The sequence below is a fragment of the Pleuronectes platessa genome, chromosome 8 (assembly GCF_947347685.1).
Source record: "Pleuronectes platessa chromosome 8, fPlePla1.1, whole genome shotgun sequence".
Taxonomy (NCBI): domain Eukaryota; kingdom Metazoa; phylum Chordata; class Actinopteri; order Pleuronectiformes; family Pleuronectidae; genus Pleuronectes; species Pleuronectes platessa.
In genome coordinates, this window is record NC_070633.1 from 29,286,277 (window position 1) to 29,296,409 (window position 10,133).

At 48.5% G+C, this 10,133-nt stretch overlaps 2 protein-coding genes across 2 annotated transcripts; one reads left to right on the top strand and one right to left on the bottom strand.

Annotated features, from left to right (window-relative positions):
- Positions 1-12: 12 nt before the first annotated feature.
- Positions 13-6,018, bottom strand: noa1 (nitric oxide associated 1). The gene is given in 10 exon segments (XM_053428139.1): positions 13-519; positions 689-806; positions 895-1,011; positions 1,093-1,224; positions 1,304-1,395; positions 2,645-2,755; positions 2,826-2,972; positions 3,147-3,687; positions 3,689-4,080; positions 5,618-6,018. Coding segments are annotated over 10 exon segments (2,214 nt in total). The 5' UTR covers positions 5,952-6,018; the 3' UTR covers positions 13-289.
- Positions 6,019-6,272: 254 nt separating this feature from the next.
- nipsnap3a (nipsnap homolog 3A (C. elegans)) lies at positions 6,273-9,223 on the top strand. Its single transcript, XM_053428142.1, has 6 exons — positions 6,273-6,430; positions 7,058-7,265; positions 7,340-7,501; positions 7,574-7,723; positions 7,927-8,013; positions 8,086-9,223. Exons 1-6 carry the CDS (start codon positions 6,365-6,367, stop codon positions 8,160-8,162), a joined length of 750 nt encoding a protein of 249 aa, XP_053284117.1. The 5' UTR covers positions 6,273-6,364; the 3' UTR covers positions 8,163-9,223.
- Positions 9,224-10,133: the final 910 nt, after the last annotated feature.

Below are 10,133 nucleotides of genomic sequence, written 5' to 3' on the forward strand. Positions count from 1 at the left end.
GACCACGTCACATGTCATTTCACCGTTTTATTATTAACTGTCGTTACATTGGTTGATTATTGGAAAAACTGAAATCAAATCCATCAAATAAAAACAGTTTCACCAGAGGACTTCGAACACCACAGATGTGACTGAACCTCACGAGTCCTTTGAGACGTTCAGTTTCCAGTGACTTCACCCTTTCCTCCGTCTGCAGGTAGGGGGCGCTCTAACCAGCACCAGCTTCATACTGCTCCATTTTTAAATGAAGGCTTTTTTTAAAGCGTCCTGTGTCCACCCGTCTGCAGCTTCACTTCCTCTTCACCGGCGGCCTCTTGGCTCCTCTGGCCGAAACGCCATCGTCCATCAGCCCCGGAGGCTTCATCAATTTGTAGGCGGCAGATTTTCGGATGCGTTCTCCTTTCAGAGAGACGATGTGAGGAAGCATCGGTGGCGTCCTCAGACTGAAGCCCGCCCCCCGAGGACCCAAAACCCTCAGGGTCACCTGATCCCCTTCCAGCGCCGTCACAGCGACCCAACCTGCACACAGGACGGACAGCTGACTCTGGGTCAGGCAGAGCTCTTACAATGGAACCAAATTAATTGATAATTTGAATAAAGTTCAATTTCAGTGATACATCAATAAAAATCATTCATGACTAATTATTAATAATGATTTTGGACTCGGTTGTGTCTCCGGTGTTTTTACCTGCAGACGACAGTTTGACGTCAGCGGCCGCCTCCAGGTAGCCCCGCCCCTCCAGCCTGAACTCCTGAGGAACTAACGGGGGGAAGTCCTTCATCCGCTCGGACCCGCCCATGGGCACCTGGACACACACACACACACACAGACACACACACACACCTCAGTGTTTAAACTCAACAGCTGGCTGATCATGTGAACATGTGACGCACCCCCAGCAGGACGTGTCCTGCATGTTTTGCGTAAAGGCCGTCCGCTTTGTCCAGACTGGTGACGTGAACTGGGAGACGACTGGACGCCACGACTGAGAACCAGCAGGACTTCTGACCCTGCAGAGGAGAATCATTGAATCAGACGTCACAGACCAACAGGAGCCATATGCATCAGCTGTGAGGACAGCTGTGACTCACCTGCAGGAAGTCGATCCTGGCCACGCCCCCAACAAACAGACTCATACCAGGCTTCAGAACAAACGTCCGCGGGACGATGGCCGACGTGGGGACCACTGACCTCACTTCCTGCTCGTTCAACAGGCTGAGGATCTGGGCGAGAGTCGTTCACACAGACTGATTATTATGGTCTGTCATGACTCGGACCTGTGTGTGTGTGTGTGTGTCTCACGTCGTTGTCCTTCATGATCCCCGGCGTGTCGTACAGCCAGTGAGCGTCCTTCAGCTCGTTATAGCTCAACTCCTCGGGCGTCCTGATGGAACCTGAAAGGTCAGAGGTCAAGAGACAGGTCAACGTCAGAGAGACACTTCATGTCCAGGGCTGTAGTGGTTAATATAAAAGAAAGCTGGAAAGCTATAATTTAATAAAAGATGATGGAACTAAGTATATTCAGTTTTGCAATTTTATTTGACCTTAAACATCTACATTACATCTATATTACATTATTAGAATATTTTACTTTTTACTCCAAGCTGCTACTTACTTTACAAAGTGATTTCTTTACATACAAATAGAATCCTGCTTTTACGATCAAGCATGTTTAATTATAAAAAGATAACTGTCCAGCCACCATCATTGTTTTCCAGTCAGTCAACAAGAGAGAGGGATGGACAGTCAACAAGAGAGAGGGACAGACAACAAGAGAGAGGGACAGACAGACAGTCAACAAGAGAGAGGGACAGACGGTCAGTCAACAAGAGAGAGGGACAGACAGACAGTCAACAAGAGAGAGGGACAGACAGACGGTCAGTCAACAAGAGAGAGGGACAGACAGACAGTCAGTCAACAAGAGAGAGGGATGGACAGTAAGTCAACAAGAGAGGGACAGACAAGACAGAGGGACAGACAGACAGTCAGTCAACAAGAGAGAGGGACAGACAGACAGTCAGTCAACAAGAGAGAGGGACAGACAGACAGACAGACGGTCAGTCAACAAGAGAGAGGGACAGACAGACAGTCAGTCAACAAGAGAGAGGGACAGACAGACAGACAGACGGTCAGTCAACAAGAGAGAGGGACAGACAGACGGTCAGTCAACAAGAGAGAGGGACAGACAGACAGTCAACAAGAGAGAGGGACAGTCAACAAGAGAGAGGGACAGACAGGCGGTCAGTCAACAAGAGAGAGGGACAGACAGACGGTCAGTCTACAAGAGAGAGGGACAGACAGACAGACAGACGGTCAGTCAACAAGAGAGAGGGACAGACAGACGGTCAGTCTACAAGAGAGAGGGACAGACAGACAGACAGACGGTCAGTCAACAAGAGAGAGGGACAGTCAACAAGAGAGAGGGACAGACAGACAACAAGAGAGAGGGACAGACAGACAACAAGAGAGAGGGACAGACAGACAGACAGTCAACAAGAGAGAGGGACAGACAGTCGGTTGACAATCAGTTAAAAACCGGACAATAACAAAGGAGTAAACCACCATAAAAAGTTGAGTAAACTTTGTCGTATTTAAAAGTTGTGTAACCGGTGTTTACTCACTACAGCCCAGTTCCTGTCTCACCTGTCGTCAGTTGTCCGTCTTCATTTTGTCCAAACGCCAAACTGTCGGGATCAAACTGGATCTCGTCTGGTCTGGATCCGACCTCGGCGCGGAATGTTCTTCCAACACGACCTGAGAACACGTGACCGGGTGAACATGTAATCATGTGACCAGATGAACATGAGACCCCCCCACTCCTTACCCACTAAGTAGCCTTGTCTGCTGAACTGTCTCATCCTCGTCTGCTCGACACGCGACAGCTCGTCCTCGTTCAGTCGCTTCTGTCTCCGGAACATTCTGTGCGGTGTCGGGTTGATGATGGGAAACTTCAGCAGGTTCAGAGTCGTCCCTGAACGCACCACGGGGGGAAACACGCAGTCACATGACAAAGAATATCAACGTCTGACTGATCCTATAAATAATTATCATGACTGATTTGAACTTAAATATCACATTTAAATATTTAACAGGTTAATTGTAATCTTTCATTAACATTCTTGGTATGAGCGGGCGTGGTGCTCACCGGGCCACGGGGAGATGGTGGCCTTGTGGATCAGCTCCGAGGCCTTGGACTTGCAGTAGTCGGACTCCAGCAGCGTGTTGAACAGCGTGGACTTCCCCGCGTTGGCGCTCCCGACCAGGTACACGTCCCCTTTGTACTTCCAGGACCTCTGCAGGCTGGAGATCAGCGGCTCGATGCCGTAGCCGGTCTTGGCACTGATGAGGTGGAGGTCGGCGACCTGGCCCCCGAAGCCGGCCCCCTGACAGCACTGGGCGAGCTGGCCCTTGATTCGCCGCAGGTAGCCGGGCGAGTCCCTGGGGAGCAGGTCCATCTTGTTGCCGAGCACAACCAGGTGTTTGTTGGTACCGACCAGCTGGAGCAGGTCGGGGGGGATGGAGTCGGGGAGGTCGAGCAGGTCGACAATGAGCAGCACCAGGACCTGAAGGGGTCGGATCTGCTGCACCACCGCCCGGTACTGGTCTTTGGACACTTCCAGGTGCAGCGCCTTGTGGTGGTGGGTGAGCAGGTGGCAGCGCTGACAGACGGCGCCACGCAGACCCCCCCCCCTCCTGCAGCAGGGCCTTGTACTTTTCACTGGGCAGGTAGCCGGCGGCCATGACGGCGGTGCAGTGCAGCACGGCCCCGCAGCCCGAGCAGCAGGTGTCACTGACCGGCTCGGCCACGTCCGGAGACCCAAAGATCTTCTGCTCACCTTTACCTGCCTTCTTCTTCCTCTTGGTCTTTGCAGCCACCAGGTTTTCATCCAGTGGGAAGTCCACGTCCTGGAACTGGATCAGAGAGTCGGGGTTGGTCTCGGGCGGGGCCCCCCCCCTCAACCCCTGCAGCTGACGTTCCAGAGACCTCGGGTATTTCTGAGGGAGGACAGGAAGGGGGGGGGCTGTGGAGCTCAGTTGGTCGAGCAGCTTCTTCTCCTGATGTGGGTCGTCCTCTAGATCTGCACCGGAACAAAGAGACAGAGGGAACAGAGAGGAGCTCAGTGCTGCCCCACGCTGGAGGTCACAGGTATTTATCATCAACATTACCAATGGTCAGTGCAAGTTCACACCTCATGAACTAGTTCAAAGTTCAGTTCATACAAGTGAACATGAATAGTTCACGTTCATAGTTCACCATTTAAACTCTGAACGAGTTCATAGTTCAGTTCATTTCATAGATTTAATGTGGAAAGTGAGAATAAAAGACTCAACTTGTAAAAACTCATCCATCACTTTGTCTTTACTGTCGGAATCTCTATCAGTGTATAAAAATCCCTTAGATAATAATAAGCTGCATCGGAAGTAGTCTCTGCTTTGTCTAACCATCTGTATGTGAGACCGAGAGCTGTTGTGTTGCAGGTGTGCCCCTCTGTAGTGTGTGACGTAGTGCACCTGGGTATTGTGGGAAAAGACGCTGACAGTGTGTGTTTAACGAGAAGTGAACGAGCAGCTAGAGGTGAGTGTTGCTCCTGCTGTATCTCCGAGAAATAAAGTAGACGCATTCCAAGATAAGAAACGTCTCCTCCTCTTCTTCACGGAGCGGCCAGACAGCTGGTCACCAGACAGACAGCCAAGATAACCAGTGAGCTGAGACACTGGCAGGGGGAGAAGACACTGGGAATACGTTGCTTGTTTGGTCTGCATGTGTGTGTGATGTCCTGAGGGTCAGTGAACAGGTCGGGGGGGGGGGGGCACGTGACAGTTCTAGACCACTGGCTGTGGGGTTGTGTGGGATGGCAGGCTCTCATTGGCTGATGAGTTGGCGAGTCGAGGGGGAATGAGGAAGAGGAGTGAAGAACACGGTGGTGGGTGTGAGGAGTTAGGAACAGGAAGTGTGTCGTGTTCGCTGGACTTTAATAAAGTGACATAAAGAGACAAGTCGTCTGTACACGAGGACGCTGCAATATGAACATGTTCACCGTTCATATTCATTATTCATCATTAAGATGTGTTCAGTTCATCTGCCTCGTGAAAAGGAACGTGTTCAATGACCGTGGTGAGCCCCCCCCCCTCTCTTTGTAAACACGTCTGATACCTCAGCTGTGTGGGAGTCTGCTGCCCCCCCCCCCCCCGGTTTCATCGAGGTGTGTACGCTCAAATGATGAAGAGCCGGATGTCAACACCTTTTCAACTAAATCCATAGTATATTAAAACTCAGTCTTTAATAGACAATTTCATTTACTAATGCATTAAAGAGCCACGATGCTCTATCATCCTCATCATTTAGTCATAAATAAAATCTTCAATATTTATATTAAGTTACAATACTTAGAAAAGAGTATATTCTAAGTTTTTTGGCCTTTAATTGATCGGTCACTCCCAAATATTTCTAGAGCCAAGAAATTGCTTCTCTGTAGTTTTGATGTGTAGATAATCAGATATGAGAGCTTACAAAATAATATATCTATATAGATATCTACATACATCACGTGTGCCCCACGTGACATATTGATCAGGTTCAGTCTCTCAGACTCATCCTTCAGGTGCGTGTCTCACCCGTGTAGTCCACAAACACGAACTGCTCCTCCTGGTTCGGGTCCACGGTGCAGCTCCGGACTGCTCCACGGTCTCTGCTGCTCCACTGCCGGACCAGACCTTGCACTGACCCGGGTCCAGAGGGTCCAGAGGGTCCAGATGGTCCAGAGACCCGGACCAGACCTCGGACTGACCCAGGTCCAGAGGTCACGGAGACCCGGACCAGACCTCGGACTGACCCGGGTCCAGAGGTCACGGAGACCCGGACCAGACCTCGGACTGACCCGGGTCCGGAGACCCGGCGGGTCAAAGACGTCCACAGCTGCCGGCGGACACACACCTGACACAGGCTCATACTACCGGTTACACTTCGGCGCTGGAACACACACGCCTGTTGATCACTTCCTACACGGATGTGACGTCACACACAATATTTTCGTGTTCGGTTAAAAAAAGAGTGAGACAATGACGACAGGAGGTCTCACTCTGCTACAACTTCAGGAACGATGTTAGTCATGGTTCAAACAGTTTAGTTTTATATAGAAACTGAATGGTGCATGTTTTATTGATAATGATATCAATATTTGAATGAATACTCATGTTAAATTATGAATACTCTTTTCTGCAGATGACTGAAATGTATTCACAAACGTGTCAATAAATTCTGTTTTATGGCAGACACAGAAAGTGTCCAAACGAGCTACCGTCTGAAGTGAGACCTCCTGTTCTCTGAGGATCTCTGCATCGTCACGTCTCTTCACTTTCAACATGATGTCGATCAGGAAAGTTTCACTGAGATCAGCTGCGACTCTGGTTTCACCTGCTGCTGCTCAGGTGAGTGCATCTGCACCAGTATGACACCTGATCCTGTTCACACCTGCACCAGTATGACACCTGATCCTGTTCTGATCCTGTTCAGCCCCTCTTTAGACCTGGTTCTGTTCACACCGGCACCAGTATCACACCTGATCCTGTTCACACTTGCACCAGTATGACACCTGATCCTGTTCAGATCCTGTTCAGCCCCTCTTTAGACCTGGTTCTGTTCACACCAGCACCAGTATCACACCTGATCCTGTTCAGATCCTGTACAGACCTGATCTACTTCAGACCTGGTCTCACCATGTTTTTTGTTTAGGTTAAGGTTCAGTCTCTGATTCTTTGAAAAGGTCGAACCTTGAAACCTGAAGTTAAACATTAAACTGTTTAAACACACACACACACACACACACACACAGTCTATAGTCTAGGTCCAGATATAGTCTGTAGTCCAGATCCAGTCTTCTAGTCCAGGTCCAGTCTGTAGTCCAGGTCCAGATTCAGTTTTTAGTCCAGGACCAGTCTGTAGTCAAGATCTGGTCTGTAGTTCAGATCCAGTTTTTAGTCCAGGTCCGATCCTGAGTGTGAGGCTCAGTTTGTCAATCAGAGTGAGACCTCTGCTGTCTTGTTTCTTCTCCTCAGCTTCGTGTGCGTCTCTCTACTGGTCCCCAGCAGCAACAAAAGACTTTTTACGAGTTCCGCACCTACTGCATCCGTCCAGAGCAGAACGCCGCCTTCCTTAAACTAACCAATGAGAAGGTCCACCTGCGCACCGCCCACTCCGAGCTGATTGGCTACTGGAGTGTTGAGTATGGGGGCTTGAACCAGGTTTTCCATATATGGAAGTATGGTAAGTGCGTCCCTTGTGCTCGGGTTCCAGTTGGTGTCTTTGATCGGTTGGTGACCTCGTCTCTCGTCCATCAGACAGCTACGCTCAGCGGGCGGGGGTTCGGGCGGCGCTCGCTCAGGACCCCTCATGGATCTCAGAGTACATCTCCAAAGCGATTCCAATGTTGAGGTCTCAGGACAACGAGGTCACCTACCTCGTTCCCTGGAGCCACCTGCAGAGGCCGCCACAGGAGGGGGGTAGGCCCCGCCCCCTCACACACACACATTGTAACAGAGATGATGTGTTTTTATAGCAGGTGTGTGTTTCAGGTGTGTACGAGCTGGTGTCTTACCACATGCGTCCTGGTGGTCCAGCGGTTTGGGCCGATGCCTTCCAGGCTGCTGTAACCTCCCATGATGCACCAGGGTACGGCAAGCTGCTGGGAGCTTTCCACAGCGAAGTTGGAAAACTGAACAGAGGTGAAAAAAAGAACGACAATAACACACCGACAAAATGATTATCAAAGAAGATTCTGAACATCACAGTCATCCAACTTCTAATGTGTGTGTGTGTGTGTGTGTGTGTGTGTGTGTGTGTGTGTGTGTGTGTGTGTGTGTGTGTGTGTGTGTGTGTGTGTGTGTGTGTGTGTGTGTGTGTGTGTGTGTGTGTGTGTGGCGCTCAGTTCACGCTCTTCAGTGGTTTGAGAGCGCTGACCATCGAGCGGAGGTTCGACACCGATCTCACACTGACTCCAGATTAGTTGCTGCAGGTGAGACACTGACACATCATCAGTAATAATCCACGCAGACCAATCATTTCAATAATCATATCTCTCTCCCAGTCAGGGACAGTGTCGTCCATCTCGACTCTCAGAAGAACAAACTCATGTTTCCGTGTCCCTTTTCTCCGATGAAGTAAATTCCTGTCTCCATGACAGGGTCCAGGGCTGTGTTGTGTGAGTCGGAGGGGGCGGAGCTTGTCTTTGTTTTACAGCTGCAGACAAATGGATAGAATTTATGTCTGTGTTGTTGTTGTCATGGTGACCACGTTATTTCATACCTTCACATGTGTAAAACATAGAATAAAATCTTTTAAAAAAACTTGACATTCGACTTTCTATGTCTGCGTTCTCTTCCAGCTGCTGTCAGACAGATGTTCAGCTGAGTCATGTTTAAGTTGATCCAGGTTTTTAAATCCTCTAAACACAAAGAATCTGACAAACTGAATCTGAAGCTCTGCAGCTCAGAGTGTCATGTGTCCCACTCAGCTGCTGTCTTTTCAACCTGAGCATCAGCTGACATCTCTCCCCTGCTCTGATCGATCCTCGGGTGGAGGTGAAAGTGCTCTCCCAGCTACCTCCACCTCCACCGTCACATTTCCATCACTGCCGATCGGAGCCCATTAAACCCTGCGTCTACAGAATCCAGATGTTTGTGGGTTTTTTCGAGCAGTGCAAAAGAGGATTAAGTGAAGAGCTGTTTTCTGGCTTCATTCACCTCCATGGCTCCACTCGTCCTGCCATACATCAACACCACAAAGCGCTCCAACAGGGACTTGGACCGTTCCCTCACATCCCCTGGTAACTGCATGAGCTCACTGAGGCAGTGGTCCCTTCAGGGGAAGCTTCCTAATCTCATGTTCCTCCCGGCTGAATCTGAACAGCTCGCTCTTCTTCTGACCAACACGCAGAGGTCTTTGCACTGCTGTGATTCCCTCTACCTTCTGTCAGGGATGTAAACAGCCAAGAGGATATTAGCTTGTCTTCTCAAGCTTAGATTTTGCATATGGACAAAGACACTGTCTGCATAGTCCTGGTATGGATTGCAGTACCAGGATTCAGCATCTGGAACACAGCGTCAACCACGTCTTCCCTCCGCTTCATGCAAGGCCACAGGATGTCTCACCTTGTCAAAGCCCTGTGAGACTAATTGTGATTTGTGAATATGGGCTATACAAATAAAATTGTATTGATTGATTGATCCATACGACTACGTTTTATTTTGAAAATTGTTATTGAACAGAAACCCTGTCTGTCCCTGTCCAAGTGTTTTGACGCAGGAGGAAAGATCGATCAGAAAATTTCAACTTGACAAAGAAAGAAAAATGGAGAGTGAAGGAAATGCAAATAAACTAGCATGCTAGCTTCCAATTAGCACGTTCTCTAATGAGCTAGCTTGTTACAGAATTACTGTAAATATTTCTTCTACTTTCTAACTCGTAGGTCTCAGGCAGAAGAGTCAAGTAAACTTAACTTGACTTGATTTTTCAGGAGATGCACCAGCTACTTACATTGTATAGGACAGTTAAAATCAACAGAGACCATCAAATTAAACATATAAAACATACTTGATAGCTCATTAACTACCATTAGAAAGCAACTAATGTTAGCATTCAGCCACTTCCTGGCTAACATCACTGTTTGGAAAAAGATGTTAAAATACCTTCATTCTGGAAGTTCCACAGAAACATGTTCCAGTGAACAGAATGAGAAATAACATGAATATTTCTGTGGTGAAGAATACAACTACAAAACGTAACATTAAGAACATCCAGTCTAAAATATATTGGTCCAAGATTTGATCTCAGATATTTTAATATTAAACAGGTTGAAATCTAATGAGCTAAATACGTTGTTTATCCTTGAAACAGATTCGAACTCTCTCTGTCTTTTCTGTAACTGATCAGACAGCATGAAATAAAACATATACAACTGAAGTAACTGGTGACAACTTCTTCAGACGTAATGAACCAACAGAAAACTAACACAACATGCCTCCATACTGCTCCTTCAACTCAGACTCGAACCGGTGTCATGTGCTTCATGTTTAAAGCCTGAATGGGTCCTCCTCGCTTCATGTACCTGTTATTCTTTGATAACAGGTACATGAA

What these genes read in the sequence shown, in the direction of transcription:
- nipsnap3a (XM_053428142.1), top strand. Translation starts at nt 6,365, where the DNA reads ATGATGTCGATCAGGAAAGTTTCACTGAGATCAGCTGCGACTCTGGTT. An exon ending in TTTCCATATATGGAAGTATG is followed by an intron (nt 7,266 to 7,339) that starts GTAAGTGCGTCC and finishes CTCGTCCATCAG; the next exon opens with ACAGCTACGCTCAGCGGGCG. An exon ending in CTCCAGATTAGTTGCTGCAG is followed by an intron (nt 8,014 to 8,085) that starts GTGAGACACTGA and finishes TCTCTCTCCCAG; the next exon opens with TCAGGGACAGTGTCGTCCAT.